The 18,987-nt window shown below is 34.5% G+C and overlaps 1 protein-coding gene across 1 annotated transcript in view; it reads left to right on the forward strand.

Moving 5' to 3' along the window:
* The window catches only part of ECPAS (Ecm29 proteasome adaptor and scaffold), a 148,605-nt gene extending 132,767 nt beyond the window's left edge, over window positions 1-15,838 (forward strand). The window contains 15 exon segments of the mRNA XM_020972446.2: window positions 985-1,135; window positions 4,876-4,941; window positions 6,298-6,387; window positions 6,926-6,992; window positions 8,009-8,100; window positions 8,185-8,251; window positions 8,337-8,528; window positions 8,908-9,116; window positions 9,955-9,998; window positions 10,092-10,284; window positions 11,679-11,820; window positions 12,397-12,502; window positions 12,702-12,790; window positions 14,123-14,194; window positions 15,539-15,838. Coding sequence (XP_020828105.1) covers window positions 985-1,135; window positions 4,876-4,941; window positions 6,298-6,387; window positions 6,926-6,992; window positions 8,009-8,100; window positions 8,185-8,251; window positions 8,337-8,528; window positions 8,908-9,116; window positions 9,955-9,998; window positions 10,092-10,284; window positions 11,679-11,820; window positions 12,397-12,502; window positions 12,702-12,790; window positions 14,123-14,194; window positions 15,539-15,678 — 1,720 coding nt within the window. The 3' untranslated portion in view covers window positions 15,679-15,838.
* Window positions 15,839-18,987: the final 3,149 nt, after the last annotated feature.

Below are 18,987 nucleotides of genomic sequence, written 5' to 3' on the forward strand. Positions count from 1 at the left end.
AGTATAAAATACTTTAAAATTAATAATTATAATCAAGTATGAACTATACCAGGAATGCAAGAATTGTTTAATTTAAGAAAAAATTAATGTCTTAATGATTTGGGTTTAAGTTTGGCCTGTCACTTATTAGCTGTATAATAATGGACAGATCACTTCTCTGATCTTCAGTTTTCTCATCTGTAAAATGGGGACACCTCTTCTGTCTACTTCACAGATTTATTTTGAGCCATAATCAAGATAATTTGTGAAAAAGTCCTTTTTAAACCTTTAAAGCATTATGTAAATAAATGTCTGTTGTATATATTTTTGTTACTCATACTACTACTACTATTACCACTACCACCACTACTGTTATTTGGAGAATAGATAGTGGAATATCAGCATAATGGAATATTATTTCATAAAAGTTACAAATATGAAAAATACAATGGAATTTGAAAAAATTAATGAAGCAGAATTAGCATAATATACACAAAAAATATGGCCGTGTTGAAAAATATCAAAATCTTTTAAAAATGTAATGGTCATGGGAGACACAAGAATCAAGACATTATTTTCTTTAAGTTAATATGAATTGTTTTAAAAACAAACTCTTAGCTTGTTTCTTTAACAAGCTGCATATGATTTTTGGGTGTTATCTTTTAATTATGGCTATTTATAATTAAAATGATTTCTAAAAGCAACAAATGTAATGTACACAGAAGAAAAAAGATCTGAGAATACAAAATTCTATAGAAAATTATTGCTTTATGTTAAAGTCAGTATAGGTACATATATATGTGTATAATGTAGTTTTATTCAATAAATAATTTGGAGCTAACAGTTTTGCATAAAATTATATAATGAAAATGAGAGCAAAATAAACTGGGAAATATCTTCACTTTTTTATGGAATTCTGTACTTTTGTTAAAGAGGATTCAGTAATAGTCTAAGGCCTTTCTTGATTTTTAGCATTATATTAATAGCATTCTCTCTCTGTTCCAGCATTAACACCCTTGTGAAGATCAGCAAAAGTGCTGGTGCCATGTTGAAACCACATGCCCCCAAACTCATCCCAGCTTTGTTGGAATCCCTAAGTGTACTGGAGCCACAGGTTCTTAATTATTTGAGCCTCCGGGCCACAGACCAGGAAAAGGTAAGTTTGAAAGCACAGTTTTATTTTTCAAAGTTACATATAAAGAATTTTTCTTGTTAGTTCAACTCATCTAGATGCTGGAAAAAAATTAAAAATTGGTCATTAAAGGTACTAAAAGTGGTTTTTGAGCACATCAGAAGATTAGAGACTAGAGAAGGAAGTTATAATGGGGATAAAAATCATGGGTGATTTTTTCTGTCTCTCAGTAAAATGTGACTTTTAATCCATGCCAGTTTCAACAGAATATACTTAGAGAAATTGTGTCTTCTTTTTTTCAGTTGTGTCTGACACTTTGTGACTCCATTTGGGGTTTTCTTTGTAAAGATACTGGAGTGGTTTGCTATTTTCTACTCCAGCTCATTTGACAGAGGAGTTAAGTGACTTGCCCCAGGTCACACAGCTAGTAAGTGTCTGAGGCCAGATTTAAACTTAGAAAGATGAGTCTTCTTGACTCTAGGCCCAGCACTATATATGCTATCCCACCTACCTACAGGTGGAACAGTATAAAAGGATTAATAATAACTAAAGTCATAGTTTACATATATACAGTGCTTTACTGTTTACAAAGCACGTATCTCATGATAACCTTATATGGTGAGGCTATTGAGATTATGAGGAAGTATAGTAAGTACTTCTCTCCAATGACAGAAATATTGATCATTAAAGAAAGAAAGTACTAGCTATAACTGGCCTTGGATATTTGGACCAACCATTATACACATTACTTTAGATTTTAGAAGTGAGGAAGAACTAAATGTCTTAAATAGTTTCTATGTTTTAACTATATAAGTATTTATATCTTAAAAAATATATAGGTAGATATATGTATATACATACATACATACATATTTGAAGGTTGCCACAATTCATGGTACCTTAAATATGAATTCAGGAAACAAAGTAAATATTAATCCCATTACTTTCTCCCAGTGGTAAAACAGGTAAGGTTCACAGAGGAAGAATCCCAGTAAAGTGTTAAAAGAACTTACTTTCATAGCCTAAACAAATTTTCAAAGGTTTTGGGCAAGTTGCCAACTTTGTACTGTTTTTAAAAACCCTAAATATATAAGGAAATAAAGATACCAATTGAAGTATAAAAATTAGTAGAAGTAATAATGACATTTGGGGATGGCTAGAGAAGGGAAAGACCAAAATAATCATTGTTTATAAATCTGAAAAATAAAAAGTATTAAATATGAAGCATTGTTTTACAAAGTATATTCCATTTGTTATTTTTATTGTTATAGCAACCCCATAAAGCATTTTGAGTGGGGGAAAAAAATATTAAAACTGCATAATTCACTATAATTTTGTCTTTATCATACCGACAACAGATTGTTTACCAAAGTGTCCATTAAAGTTAGTGTCACTATACAGATTTAAGAGTCTCTAGATGGTGACCTCCTTAGGACAGTTTGTTGAACTGATGGGCATGAGACTGATAAACTGTATATGTGTTTAAATGTGGGGGTATCAGTTTAAAGGTCAAACTGGGTAGCATGTATCTGAGTATGTGGAAAATACTAGAAAGTAAAGCTTTCAGAATTTCACCTTAGAGGAATAATTCTACTATGCAGACAGGGTATTGTTGACTTTATTTATGTCGAAACTAATCTGTTGCTTAGCTTTTTGTTTCCAATTTTTTTTTCCATTATGAGAATGTGGAAGCTTTTGCCATGTTGTTATCTTAATCTCCTAGTGAATAAAATGTTATTCCTTATGAAATTGAACCTAACATACCAAGCATATTAGGTTTAAGGGGATTTGAAACCATATCATATGATAAATAATCATGGTCAAGACAACTGAAGATGTTTAACCTAGTGAAGAGAAGACAACTTGATAGCTATTTTCAAATATCTGAAAGGCTGTCATGTGGCAAAAGGATTAGACCTATTTTTTATTGTATTAAAGAGGAAGAATAGGACCATTGAGCGGCAGTTATCAGAAAGGAGAAATAAGAAAGAATTTACAGCTTCATTCATCTGGCAGGGTATTAGAGACCTTCCTCTAGTATAACATAATGTATCTAATTATAGGTAAGTTGGTAAAGCAAATATTTTTTTTACAGATGAAGAAATTGAAGCATAGAGAGGTTATAGTTTGTCCAGGTTTTTGGAGCTAGGCTTAGAACCAAAGTTTCTTCATACGATTTTCAAAATGAATTATTAATTTTTCTCTTAGTGGGAGCAAAGTAAGATAGAATAGACCTGTGTTTCTTTTCTCTAATACATATCATTTAAAAGTATTCTTTAAAGGTGGGGAGAGATAGAAGGGAGGGCAGATTAGGGGAAGGGGTATTCAGAATGTATGCCATCTTGGGGTGGGGGAAGGGATGAGTTGGGGAGAAATTTTGGAACTCAGAATCTTGTGGAAGTGAATGTTGAAAACTAAAAATAAATTAATTTTTAAAATATTCTTTGCAACTCACTATTTAACAAAAATTGCTGGGAAAACTGGAAAATAGTATGACAGAAACTAGGCATAGACCAGCATCTTATACCATATACCAAGATAAAGTCAAAATGGGTACCTGATTTAGATATAAAGGCTGATATTCTAAGCAAATTAGGAGAGCAAGGAATAGTTTACCCGTCAAAGGATATGAACTGGCAATTTTCAAATGAAGAAATTAAAGCTATGTATAATCATATGAAAAAATTCTCTAAATCATTATTGATTAGAGAAATACAAATCAGAACAACTCTTAGGTACCACATCATACCTATCAGATTGGCAAACATGACAAAACAGAAAAAGGATCAATATTGGAGAAGATGTAGGAAAATTACAATTTGGAACTGTGCCCAAGGGCTATAAAAATGTGCATATCCTTTAACCCAGCAATACCACTTCTAGGTCTGTATTCTGAAAAGATTATACAGATGGGAAAAGGACCCACAAAAATATTTATAACAGCTCTTTTTTGTGGTGGCAAAGTATTGGAAGTTGAGGGGATGCCCATCAGTTGGGGAATGGCTGAACCAGTTGTGGTATATGAATGTAATGGAATACTATTGTGCTATAAGAAATGATGAGCTAGTGGACTTCAGAAAAACCTAGAAAGGCTTGTATGGAGTGACGCTAAGTGAAGTGAGACAAACCAGGAGAACACTGTGCACAGTAACAGCAACGTTGTGCAATGACCAACTTTGATAGATTTAGCTGTTCTCAGCAATGCAAGGATCTAAGACATCTCCAAAAGACTCATGATGGAAAATACTGTCCACATCCAGAGAATGAGTCTTGATGAAAATGAGTCTATGGAGTCTGGATGCAGATCGAAGCATACTATTTGAATAGCTCTTTTTTTGTTGTCTTTGTTGTTGTTGTCTCTTCTTTTTCATGGTTTCTCCCATTGGTTCTGATTCTTCTTTACAACATGAATAATGTGAAAATATGTTTAATACGAATGTATATGTAGAGCCTATGTCAGATTGCATGCCATCTTGGGGAAGGGAGGGAGGGAGGGGGAGAAGATTTAGAACTCAAAATCTTAGGGAAGTGAATGTTGAAAACTAAAAATAAATAAAGGAAAGAAAAAGCTAAAAAAAAAGGTGGGGGGGAAGTATTCTTTAGCCAGGATTGAAAATGAGGCAGTGTTTCCTTTTTAAAAGTTTGGGAATTTTTACCATTTGGTTTCTGTGTATGAACTTCTTCTTAGGTTGTACTTTAAATGAACTCTACAGAGAAATCTTTCTAAGCACTCCGGAGTAATTTCAATATTTTTTTTCTTTCAGGCTGCAATGGATAGTGCTAGACTTAGTGCTGCTAAATCCTCTCCCATGATGGAAACAATCAACATGGTAAGTATCTAAATGGAAATGGAACTATTTCAGATTGTATGTTGCTCCTTTAGGCAAAAAGAAAATCTATTTTTCAGGTGTCACTAACAAGCTAAAACTATGTCTTCATAGTAACTCTCTCACAAGGAAGAAACTTTGTCCTTAAGGAAGAAACACAAGAAATTAAGGAATGAATGTTGCGTAGTGATTCTCAGGCTTGTTCATAGTATGGGCCCTCCTTAACCTCATATAACCCCTTCCAGACACTAAAAATAATATCTCAGAATTTTATTTTATTCAAAAGAGGTGAGTGGTAACAATGTTCTTTTACTTTTGCCGGCTTCAAAAAGAGATCAGATTATACTTCCTTACTAATAAACTACTTATCTAATTGGGGCTAATTGAAAAGGGAAAAGAGGCACAAGTAGGGAGTGGTGGGTAGGAGTCAAGGTAAATATTGGAGGTGAGGTACTCATTAGTGTGGTTAGGAAAAGAGAGGGGTGAAACTGATGTTGCTGATTTGTTCACAGGAAGGAGGTTATGCTTAGAGCTGTGAGGATTTGAAATTGGTTTCCATAATGACCATGCAAGTCCCCTTCCAGCCCTGGTGTGAGAAAGTATTTAAAAGTCTAGACTGTTCATCCTTATATGTGGTTATCTGAGAACATTCTTGAGCTATTGGAAATGGTGCCCTTAATTCAGCTTGCTTTTTTTTAATATTTATGTACTTTTCATTGAGTCACACAGGGTTGGGCAAATGAAGCAATTTAACAGTTGAGTAGGAGTGTCTCCTGTGTTCAGAGCCTTGTCCTTAGGGGGAGGAAAACAAAAGAGATAGAAGACACAGTCATGGCCTTTAAGGAGTTTATAACCTAGTTAGGATACAAAGAACATATTTTTTTAAAATAAAAATATATGCAAGTATTAAAAAATTTTAGAATATGTATGCTTAGGGGACTTTGAGCAGAAGAATGCTTATGTAACTGGGATGGGGTAGTCAGGAAAGGCATTCTGAAGGAGGTGAGTGTTAAGCCATATCTTGAGGTGTGCATTGGATAAGAATTGATTTGGAAGAGGAGTAGAAAGTTATGGTAGAGCTACTTTGTTCATGATTAGTTTTTGGTAATATCTTTGCTAAGCTGCTGTCTTCCACTGATTTGTAGAAACACTGACCAAGCCACTACAGAGAGAGTACAGTTCACTTATCTTTCTGTAGTTGGTGTTTTGAAATCAGACTATATGATAAATGAAAACCTGGACTCTTCCAAATTAATATAAACTCTATGGTCATGTAATTTGCACAGTGTTTTCTTACATCTCTGTGCCTGACTTGCCTTTCTCCTAAAGGTTACCTTTGCATTTTTTCTTTTTTGTTAGTGCCTGCAATACCTAGATGTGTCTGTCTTGGGCGAGCTAGTTCCTAGATTGTGTGAATTGATCAAAAGTGGTGTAGGTCTTGGTACTAAGGTAAGTGTATTTTACCTAAAGGGAGAAAAAAACCTCAATAAATTCATCAAATTTTTTTGAGTGCTAGTCATTGATGGAAATACAAAGATGAATAGGACGTGGCCTCAGCTTGTTTTTCTTCATTTAATCTACAAAAATGTAGCCATCTACCTTGCAATATATGTGCATCTATAATATCTGTATGCTACTTTGTGTTTTTAAATGTTCAGTATTGTTACTCGACATTCATTTTTTTTCCTTCAGGGCTGCACTAATAACTCATTTTTTAAAATTCTTATATTGTGCAACTTGGATATTCAGTGGAATTGTTAATGCAGAGCACATCAGTGAAATCGTTTTTAGTTGCCATGTATGTACCTTTTGAGTGATCCAATCAGTATAAGTTGATGATTAAAGGTTTAGAGTAGCTAGTTTCTTATTGTTAACTTAGTGCATCCTCCTCTTTAAATGATTATAGCCAAAACAAGGGATTTGTTATTTTTTAAATGGAGAAAAGTGGTCATGAAATTTAGATATGTTTTTCTCTGTAACCTTGTAGGGAGGATGTGCCAATGTAATTGTGTCATTAACTACTCAGTGTCCTCAGGACTTAACACCTTACTCTGGTAAGTTTTTAAGAAGTGTTTTTTTTTCTTCCTTCCTTAATCTTGTGTGCATATGGTAATGACTTGTGTAATAACTGTTTTTTTAAATATTAAATTGGATCTGTCAGTGACTGATAGTTGCCAAGGTTTCTTCTTTTTTTCCCTTTCTCATTTTGATTAATCACTACCTAAGTAACTTTAGGCTCAGTGACTTCTGTAGTTTTCTAAGTCCCCATTTTGTGAGTGATGCCTAGTTATTTCCTGAGAGAATCAAAACATGTTGTACTGTATCCCTCCTTTGACAATTAATCACTGTCCATTGATTTATAGAAACATACCAGGACAGTAACAGGAAAAAACTCTCAATGTAAATTATCAAGCATGTAGAGAGAGAGTAATAGAATTTTAAAATAAAAATGTGTAATAAGTGAAAACCATGGAGTCTTCCAGATTAATATGTTATATATATATATATATATATATATATATATATATATATATATGTAATTGGTATGATTGTTATTTTGTTAAAGCTGTGGATCTGACCTGACTTTTCTGTCCTATAATTGATTACAAATCAGAATCTTCCTTCCCCAGAGGATTCCTGGATGAGTGAATGGGCTTCATTTACCAAAGCTTCATTTTATTACCTATCCAGTTTTCACTTGTTTATTAAAGCTTCTTTCCTAATTAACTTTGCTGGCACTTTCTATTATGATTCAGTTTAATTGAACAAGTATTTATTGAACAAGTTAATTTATTAATTAAAAAGCATCTACTATCTCCCAGATTCTTTTACCAGTTGCTTCGTCTTATTAAATAGAAAACAACTAAAGAATAGCCAGGGTCCTTTCTAATGGAATAGTCTCAATTCCTGCATAGTAAATATATGAGTTTTCATGTATTTATTATGGGTTATTAATTATTAGGGTTTTATAAGGAAAAATGCTGGTCATAGTGTGGCACAATTTATTCTGTGCTAAATGTCAAAGCAGTTGGCTAAAAGCCTTAAATTCTCTTCTGCCTTTTGCCAATAGGGAAACTCATGAGTGCGTTGCTCAGTGGTTTGACAGACCGGAATAACGTGGTACAGAAGTCCTTTGCGTTTGCCATGGGACATTTAGTTCGAGTAAGTGGCTGGTGTCTCATTTAATTAAGTAAAAAAAGAGAATTAGTTGAGCTTTTAAAATTACTTGAATTCTTTCCTTTTCAGACTTCACGGGATAGTAGCACTGAGAAACTGCTACAAAAGCTTAACAGCTGGTACATGGAAAAAGAAGGTACTCTCAACTTTGACATCAGCAGCTCGATTTAGGTTTTTTGTTTATTTTGCCAAATTCTGTCTGTGTGTCCCCTTCTCTTTAGAACCAATCTACAAGAGCTCGTGCGCTTTGACCATTCATGCCATTGGGCGCTACAGCCCTGACGTGCTCAAGAGCCATGCTAAGGAGGTGTTGCCGCTGGCATTCCTGGGCATGCATGAGGCAGCCAGTGAGGACAAGGGAGAGAAGGATGAAGCCACTCTGTGGACTGAAGTGTGGCAGGAAAATGTGCCAGGTCTGTAGCCCTATATCCCTTCCTTCCTCCCTTTGGAACTGAAACTAGAACTTTAATTAATCATAGGATTATTACCTTCCTATGTACCCCCTGACCAAGCCTATTTAGCTCAATCCTTGTATGCTTTAGATCAGTGGTTAGTGAATGTATCATTTGGATCTCTAAATGCCTTCTATTAAGCATGAATATATGAAACAGCTTTAGCAAGTGTCTATATGCTCATTTTAGGTGTTGAACTTTTGTCTCTTTTTTATAAAAAATTTTGTCATATAAGGTTGCATAATAGTCTAAAGGGTCAGATCACTTTTAAGAAAATTACTTGGCTGAATGCATAATTTATTCCTTCATAATTGTATTAATTTTGCTTTCATTAATGTAGGTTCCTTTGGTGGCATTCGATTATACTTGCAGGAGTTGATTGTTATTACCCAGAAAGCTTTGCAGTCCCCCTCTTGGAAAATGAAAGCCCAGGGTGCAGCTGCCATGGCATCTATTGCAAAGCAAACAAGTTCTCTGGTACCACCGTATCTGGGAATGATAATGAGTGCTTTATTGCAGGGGTTGGCTGGAAGAACATGGGCAGGAAAGGTAAAAATCATTCATGTCAAGTTGATTTTAAAAGTATCTAATTCTTGACAATAGACACTTATCTTGGCTTCAAGTATTGGTATAAGAATAAATTAAATTAAATTGGTATAAGAATATATTAAATTCTCTATGTTCTGCCCAATCAGTTACCAAGCATTTATTATGTGCCTGCTATGTGCTAGGCACTATGCTAGTTATTAGGATACAGGTACAAAGAATGAAGCAGCTCCTGCTTGTGAAGAGCTTACATTCATGTGTATATTTCAAAGTTTGAATACCACTCAGCTGGAAATAGTATTGCTTTTCTATGTTAGATTTTGCATATGTCTGAAGGTAGGTTGAGCTAGTCAGTCTTTTACTACTTCACCCACATCTTGATTAAATGTAACGTATTTCATATATATTGGAAGTTAAAGCTTGGAGCAGTATGGTCATTACGCAGTGTTCGTATATCTCAATCTGGCTGAGAAACCAGAACTGAGTTCAGTAGGGTTTTCCCTAGCAGGAGATGATGAACACCCACATTAGACTAAACAGCTGACCATTGATGGTACATAATTAGGTGCTTGCAGGCCTAGAGTTAAGTTAAAATGTTGACTTTTTTGTAAATGGGCTGTATAACATCATAGTTGACAGGAAGAGTCATTGGAAATAGTGAAACTTTAAAAACCCTGCAGTGTGATAGAATGCAGAATATTTTGTCTGTTGTAAATGGAAACTAAATGATCCTGAGATTGCTAATGGAATCATTATTTGGAGAAGGCAAGTGACGTGTGTGGACCTGATAAATAATTTTTTCATAAAGAAGTGTTTTCTCTCTTTTTTTTAAATCCCCTAGGAAGAACTGTTAAAAGCCATTGCTTGTGTTGTAGTAGCCTGTAGGTAAGCATTCCTTTAATGAATATATCATTTGCTGATTTCAACTGAAAGTCAAAACTTCTAATAATCGATAATTTTTTTTAACATATCCTATAGTGCCGAGCTGGAAAAGTCAGTGCCTAATCAGCCCAGTATAAATGAGATTGTTCAGACTGTTTTGAAGGAGTGTCGCAAAGACAACATCAAATACAAAATAGTAGCTGTTAGATGTATAGCTGATATACTCAATGCCACTAAAGAAGATAGATTCCAGGAACTGTCTGACATTGTTGTTCCAATGATTAAAAAGGTAATGATTGCTAGCCTAAAGCTGTGTTTTCACAGTGATATGTTTTGTTATTTTAGTTACAAAAAAAGAAAAGGGGGGACATGTTTTCTGTTCTTTTATGATCTTTTTTCTTTGTAAGCAACCTTTACCATGAAAGCACATCTGAGAGAAGCTAGCTTCAGTAGTGCAGAACAGGAATCTGGCAACTAGTTGTTTCACTGCTGACTGCAGCACTGGCTGTGTATGCCTGTTCATTTGGATCTTTCCACATTTCTGTAATCATCATATTTGTCATTTCTTACGGCACAGTAATATTCCATTACATTTTTGTATGCTGAGCTTGATGAAGCCAGGACCCTCATTCATTAAGCAGTGTACATGACCCTGTGCCAACTAGTAGTCAGAGAATCTTGGCTGAATGATAAGCTGTATGATTTAATTAGTTTTTATAAAATGCATGGGATTTTTGATAATTGAGTATTAGAAGTTTTCAATGTTAAGAGTCATTAAGTACAAGATATAACAGTGTTAAGCACAGAAGCATTAAATGGCTTACTTAAAAGTGACATGGTAATGAGTTTAGCAACTAAATCACTGGCTCCTAGTCTAGTGCTGTTGTCACTAGACAACTAGTTGAATTTTTTTTTCTTTTTTAATAGAAATTTTTTTATAGCTTTTGTTGGTACATTGCCTAAATTTCTCCCCATCTCCTTCCCCCTCCCAGAAAGCTATCCTCTATAATAATATTTTTAAAGGAAAAATAGAGAAAGAATCAGTATGTCAAAAAAAAGTCTGAAATATATGCAATATTCTTTAACCTTAGATTTACCTCTGCAAAGGAATTGAAGGAAGTTATTTCTCTCTGTTCTTCGGGGCCATGATTGTTCTTTATAATTCCACAACATTCACTTTGTGTTGTTTTGTGGTGTTTGTTCTTCCCATTTGCATTGTTATAGTCATATATATTGTTTTCTTGGTGCCAGTTAATTCATTCTGCATCAGTTCATGTAGGTCTTTCCATACTTCTCTGTAGTCATCATATTTGTCACTTCTTACGGCACATACCGTTACATTTTTGTATCACAATGTGTTTAGTTGTTGGGCATCTACTTTATTTCCATTTCTTTGCTACCAGAAAAGTACTACTGTAAATATTTTGGTCTCTGTGGGGACTTTCTTCTAATCAGTGACCTCCTTGAGGTATATGCCTGCTAATGGAAACTCTGGGTCAAGGATATGGACATTTTAGTCACTTTATTTGAATAATTCCAAATTGTTTTCCAGAATGGTTCTGGAATGGTTCTCAGTTCCACCAACAATGCATTAGTGGGCCTGTATTTCCATAACTCCTCCAACATTGACTTCCTACAAAGGATGAAATTTTTTCATCTTTCTTTTTCTTTAATGTGTCCTAGAATTCTCATGAAAGTGTTGGTGCCCGGACATCAAAAAATGAAGAGGATGATAATGAAAAGGAAAAGGAGCTTCAGATGGAATCTCTGCTTTGTGCCTTTGAGAGCATAGGCAAAGCTTGGCCTAGAAATGTGGAGACTCAGTGTAAGCACATCAGTGACTTTAAAATTTAAGGAAGGAATTTATTAAGAGAGTGCTTCTGGGACAGCTCTTGACTAAAAGTGAACAATTTCTTTTTGATGTGATTGTTAGCTTCTTGTCTGGTCGATTATTTTAGAAATAGTCAAAGATGACACATTATTTGATTCTGCAGACCTGTGAATATTTTCATCAACCTCTTTGTGACAACAACTAATGTTATTGACATATAGCCATTTTTCATTGTAATGATGTATGCAGATGAATCTATAAACCATATGGAATCTTCAGCCACTGCAATATCCAGAAGACTCCAGATATGAATGCTTAAGAACATTTAAGTCACTAGTGTATAAAATCTAGTTTGAACTAAAAAAGGTTAAGGAAGGAAAAGGTTGGTCAAGTTAGTTTAAAAGTTAACATTTGTGGTAGTCTCTATGGAACAATTAATAAATTTATGTTGAAGAAATGTATTTGGGAAATAGGCACAATAATACTTGACTGAAGTTTTCTGGAAAATACTGAGAAATTTCCAGGAAATACTAATTTAAGTTTAAGGACTCAATTTGTACTTTTTCTTAGGTTGCTATCGTCAGGAGTTGTGCAAGCTAATGTGTGAACGACTGAAACTCAGCACATGGAAAGTACAACTGGGTGTTCTGAGGTCGATGAATGCCTATTTTCAGGGGTAATTCACTTTATGCTTCAAAGGTTTCTTATTTTTCTAATGGCATGATTATGTATATCCAGTAGTGTCCTGGTTTTTTGCCATGATATCAGCTAAAAATGACGTAAAGTGATGGATTAAAATACTACATTTTAGTCTAAAAGATGTATTGGAATGATTTCTTTTGCTTAATAGAACATCCTTATCCTATTTTATTTAGGTTAATGATTTTAGAAAAGGAGCATGCAGATTCTGAGGCTTTGACTGAAATACTGCTTGAGACTTGTTCATCAATCACACATTCTTTAGGTAAGCTTGCTCAGATTGGTTGCTATCTTGGCTAGTTTTGCTGAACTGTTTTTAATTGTTTTGTTTTTTAAATTAGACAAGGGATAGCTCTGGATAAAGTAAGAGGGGAAAACATATTCGGAAATAAAAGTGATATGAAAATAAAAGCACAATTAAATTGATCAAATTTAATTTAAGACCAAACATTTATTCTCTGACTCTTGCATTGGATTTACAGAAAGTCTATTCAGAACATGAGTCTCTTGAGGATTAGAGATATAATAATCAAAAAGGAGAAGAAAATTGAGTCTTCAAATTCCAGTGAATTAGATTTGAATTCCTAGAAAGATCCTAGGAATTTGCTATTCAAAGGATGATTTGTATTAAAAATTCAAATTGAAAGATTTAGAGCTAGTCACATTCCCCTACCCTTGATGGGGTTGCATTTTGCAATTAAGAAAATGGAGACCCAGGTAAAATTTAATAGAAGTATGGTTTTTGGACAGAAGACTGGGAGTTAAGGAATTTGGCTTCTCTAAGATTTTTCCATGGTTCAGTCATCTCTGTATCCCCCAACAAGTCATAAACTCTATATTCTTAATTTCTACTATTCTGATAGAGTATGTTTCAGTTGTTTTTCAGCCATATTTGACTCATTGTGACCCCATTTGGAGTTTTCTTGGCAAAGATACTGGAGTAGTTTGCCATTTCCTTCTCCCACTCATTTTACAGATGAGGAAACTGAAGCACAGTGAAGTGACTTACCCAAGTTCAAAGCTGTTAGGTGTCTGAAGCCAAATTTAGACTCAGTAAGAGTCTTCCTGACTCCAGGCCCAGTGCTCTCTCTATCAGCTGCACCACCTAGCTGCTCTGAGTGTCTTAGAGATGTTTTTAATAGGTATATAATGATGAACATGGAAAGCAAGAAAATTGTGGCATGCTGATAAAAATATTAGATTTGAGAGAGAGGACATGGATTTAAACCCTAGCTCACTATTTATTTGGTTTCTCTTAACCTCTAACCGTGGTTTTCATCTAGAAAAACAAAGGAGTTGGACTAGATGGTCTTTAAGGTCTCTCTTTCCATCTCTAAATTGTTTTAATCCTAGTAATACTTCTATCTCCTTAAAATTAGCTGAGTGGTAGAAATCCTTGTTAGCACTTCTGTCTTCTTCCTTAAGGAGTGTTCTATAAGACATGAATTTGTGTGATGCATATATTTTTGGTGTTAGTACACAAAGCAATATTCGGTTCATTTTGCTGCAGGAGCTCAGAACATTGTTTACATTGGAGGAGGCATTCTGTTTAGGTGAATACAAAAGATAATAATTTTACACATCATTTCCTTCTTAGAAAATAAAAGCTACACATCCATAAGAACAGAAGCTTTGTCTGTGTTAGAGTTGCTGCTTCAAAAACTTGAAGGTGAGTATTTCACCTGACTATTGAGAATTATCCTAACTTTCTTATCTTCTGGTCCAAACCAGGTTTTGTGTCCTACTTCTGTAACTGTACATCTGGGTGAGAAACCTAAGGACCTTAGTAATTTGCAGTGTGTAAGCAAAGATTATGTAATGCTGATTTCTAACCTTTAATTATCAGCAGGGTTTTGTTATCAAATAACTTTTCCATATGACTTTTTTACTTCTTTGGTTACAATTCTTTTGAGAAGTTTTATGGGTTGGTTTTTTTTTTTCAGGTAGTATTTAAAGATTACAGCAAGCTACTTTTTTCAGTATGACAATTTGATTTCTGTTATTTACGGTATTGGTGACTATGGCAGCAGCCTAGAGAAGAGAATTCAATGTTTAAGCTACCAGAGCAGTAGATTGAGAGATTAAATAGAAATAAATCTATGAATCTGATGTAAAGCTTATTCTTTACAAGTTTTTATCTGTTTTTAATGCATGTTGAAGTTGGTGTTTTAGAATCTCTCAGAAGATTTATCTAAACAGCCTCTTTTGGTAATAATAAAGGGAGAACTGCCAAAGTTTTATTAAAGGCCCATTTCCCCTTACCCCATGTTATCTATGAAGTGGAATAACTTCCTATTTATGTCTCACTTTCATAAGTAAGGTCCTGGGTATCTGTTGCTTGTTTTTCCATTATTTGCTACAGTATTACAAAGTTTATTTTTAGAAACACTTAAAGTTAAAGACTTTGATTTTACAAACCTTAAAGAATTATGTAAATGTTAGTCGTCATTACTGGAGAACCTAATTTTTAGAACTGATTGGTGTTTATGTATGGATATAAATTTGATTTTTTTCCCCCTTCATTTAAAAAAGTTGAGAGTCCCTTTTTACACTGATTCTAATCATTAGGATTCTTTAAAATAGTTGGTGTTCATAGTTCTACAACAGGATGTGGAATAATTTTGTATAGGGATTTAATGCATAGGGAGTAACATTCTGTTATTTTTATGTCTCTCTTACAAAGATATGGTATATCCTTTTAGAATAAAGTTGTATTTATACTATAGGATTATGCCCTAGTATTTTCCACTTAAGCTTTTCAAACTTTGTGGTTTAAACACTTCACATTCTTTAGTGTGACTAACAGGACTAACACTCAGCTTATTGACTTATTATATCAGATTGTTCTTACATGTATCTGTAATGATAGAATTTGGTCATTGGTATATTCAAACACATTTAATTAGTTGCTCTGGCCAGAGGGTTGTATTTTTTCAACTCGCAACTTTTCTCATTCTTATTTTTTTAATAAACTAGACTCTAATATTTTTCCTTTCAAATGATTTGTTTATAGAGTCTAAACAATGGGAAAGTTTGACACCTGAATGCAGAGTACTACTCATTGAGTCATTAACTACCATGGAGACTGACAGCAGACCTGAGCTGCAGGAGAAAGCATCATCATTGAAGAAAACACTTGAAAATCTGGAGTAAATTAAGAGAAACAATTCTCCTTCCCTCCATTAACCAAGTGCCATGTAAAACAAAAATTGAAAGAAAAAATTCAGTGTTTTCTGAAAACCAAGTGGGGAAAGTAAAGGTTAATCTGTAGCATGCATCATTCCTTGGCCGAAATAAAAAAAAATGCCTTAAATTCTGTTCCCCATTAGCTTTATTTTATTGTGGTGTTTAAGCAACTTGACTGAATGTGGTTATCGGTAACCTCAGATTTGAAAAGAAGTAGTTGAAGAAATCTGTTAGTAAATACTGATGAAAGGACTCTTAAATGGCTAAAGTCTATAGGGTTTAAAAAAAAAAGGATATTCCTTTTAGGATTAGTTAAGCATTGGTCTGATCAGCCACAGTCAGACACACTGCAGCTTGACTCTAACAGTGATGTCATTTTGGTCCTCTTTGAGAATGAAGGACAACAGTCACTCAACCAACCACTTAAGCATGTAGGTGGATTTGCTGTAGAAAATTGTAATTCTAGGGGCAGTTAGGTGAGCAGCAGATAGAGCACCAGGCCTGGATTCAGGAGGACCTGAGTTCAAATGCAGCCTCAGACACTTGCCACTTACTAGCTGTGTGACCCTGGGCAAGTCACTTAACCCCATTGTCTAGCCAAAAGAAAGAAAGTTGTAATTCTCATGCAGCAAGACAAACTGTAATGTTAAAGAATTACTGAACATAGAAAGGTTGAAGACTGCATATCATTGGAAAAAGGGGAGGGAACCTGGTTGTTTGGTATGTTTTTTGAGGGGATAAGAAATTTTTGGTGGCTTTTACATTTTAAGTCACTATTAAAGATGGGAGAATTTATTCTCCATGCTATCTTTCTCTGTTTATCATACCATTTTCTCAGGCGTGTGAGGTTGAGTGATATTTCATTACACATCTAACTGGATATTTGGTGAAAAACCAAGCTGCCAGCTTTGAGAGTTTCCTTAATAGATTTTACATTTCAACATCATCCACCCCTCTGGTGAAAGACTGAATTTATGTGAATTGATTCAGGAATGAATGGTGGGTAGGGATAGCACTTAATTAGCCAGATGAGAAACGTTTTATTATTACATATTAACACTTCTTGGAAGCATTTGGCCGTGGCATTTCAGTGGCTGCAACATGTACTCTATTTCCATCCCCATTAATGAAACAACTCACAATTTTTCTACGAATATTTTTCAAATCATGATTGAATTTTATATAATAGTGATATAAATTTCCATGTTCATAGCCCTATATAGCCGTGCTCTTATTTAGAAAAATGGTAATAATTTCGACTTCAATGTTTTTTTTGTTTTGTTTTTCCTGAAAGCAAACTGATTTATAGCTCATAGATTTTAGAGGGAAAAATTACAGCAAAGCTCCCCATCTGGGCAGAAATTCCATTCTTATTGTCTTTAATATTCCATGTGGACAGAATACTAAAACCTATCTTCAGCAACTGACACCTCTTTGGTCTATTCTTGAGTTGAAAAGGAGAGATTTATAAAACGAAGACTAAATCAAGTAGGTACTTTATACCAGAAAGTGATAGCTTGTTGTGGATGCTGAAATACAAACATTTTTTTCCCCCAGCAATGTCATAGTTCTGAATTTTAAGGTGACTGATTTTTTTTTTAAATGCCTAGCTGTCTCCTCGTTTGAGAAATCAGTGTCTGTGGCTTTCTTTCATGAGAGTGAGGATCACATCTTTTTTAGTACACTTTACCTTCACTTAGACTGTTTTTGGGGACCACTCTATTTACTCCTCTACCCTATGATATTAAGCGCCCTCTTTCCATTACATTAAATGTGCTTTCAGCATACTCTAGCTTGCATTGTTGCTGGGAAGAGGAATGACTGTAGGCTGGGTCCAGTTGATAGAATCTTAGAGAACAAGTGTATTTAAGCCTAAACAATGAGTCTCTTTGCACATTTTAGGTGGATAAGCATCACCAAGTTTTATACATCACAAGCGTAGCATTTAACATGGGAAATTCCCTTGGTGCTGAGAGCTGGTGCTAACACACTTGAACGGCTTAGTGATAGCTTGCTGTTTGTTTACATTTTTTTGGCTTACTAAGCACACTTCTAATTTTTACACCTAATGCCTTCATTTCCTGTAGTAGCCAAATCATTTGCACAACATAATACTATGTCTCCCCTCCCAGAAATAATGAAAAATTTTCATTCACCTTCTGTGTGTGTATATATGGACAGAGTGTATGTGGAGTTGGGTATGTATGTATATTTGTATGTATGACTGTATGTTTCTAAAGGGACCAGTGTTAAGGAGAAAGCTTGGTTTTGTTGTGAGATTTTGACCCAGGTGAACAAAACTGGCAATAGATGGAGTACAGACTGGTCGGCACCTCCCTAGGGATAGTCTGTGGTTCTGATTGGATAACATCTGATCAAATTGTAAGAGTCGGTCCTTTTTTGCTGTTATGTTACAGTGCACTAAAGAAAAAAGTGTACATTTCTGTAAATGTGAAAAGAAAGGATCTGCACCCTTGCCTCTGTCTAGAACAATTGGAAACAGGGACAGTGAAACAGTTTCAAACTTTTTTTGATGACAAAGAGCAATATGAAATTTTCTAACTTTTAAATTATTTTATTTAGCCTAGTGTGTATGCCTATATACACAAAGTCTATCTGCACAACAAAACTGAGATTTTGATTTAATCCCTATTGACTTCCCTTCTCTCTCCTATCTCAAACTTAATTTATGAGCTTGATTTTTTAAAAAAATGTGGCCTTGCTAGATTCTTTCCTCTAAAAGTGGTCGCACTATGTAAAAACTGTGCTTTGCCCCATGTGGGTTTTCCTTGTGCTACTGCTACAATGTGTCTGCTGCTTGTGAACCAGGAGTGAAAGGTGGAATTTTAACAACAGCACTGATTCTAATGTGCAAGCTTTTGCTTAAATTGATGTATAGTAAGAAGGGTTTTCTACATGCAAGGTCTTCATAGAATTCACTACAATCTGTACGTAGCTATCTAAGCATGTGATGAATTTATTTGAAAGGCTATCCATCCCTTTATTTGAAAGGCTATACCAAGAAGGTATAAAATGGTAAATAAAGCTGCATGACCAACTATCCCTCTGGATGTAATGGGTAATTTTTTCCCCTCTTGGAGTGTACTCAACTGACCATCTTTCAAAGTCTGTGGCCTGTCATACTTATTTTGAGAAACTGAATCTTGATTTTACAATTTCAACTAGAAATTATCCTTAGTGGCTGGGATTTCAAAGAAATAAATTGTAAATAGAAAAAGCCATAGATAACACAGTTTCAAAGTTGATAAATATGAT

Source organism: Phascolarctos cinereus, unplaced genomic scaffold, assembly GCF_003287225.1.
Source record: "Phascolarctos cinereus isolate Bilbo 61053 unplaced genomic scaffold, phaCin_HiC Scaffold_4;HRSCAF=312, whole genome shotgun sequence".
NCBI lineage: Eukaryota > Metazoa > Chordata > Mammalia > Diprotodontia > Phascolarctidae > Phascolarctos > Phascolarctos cinereus.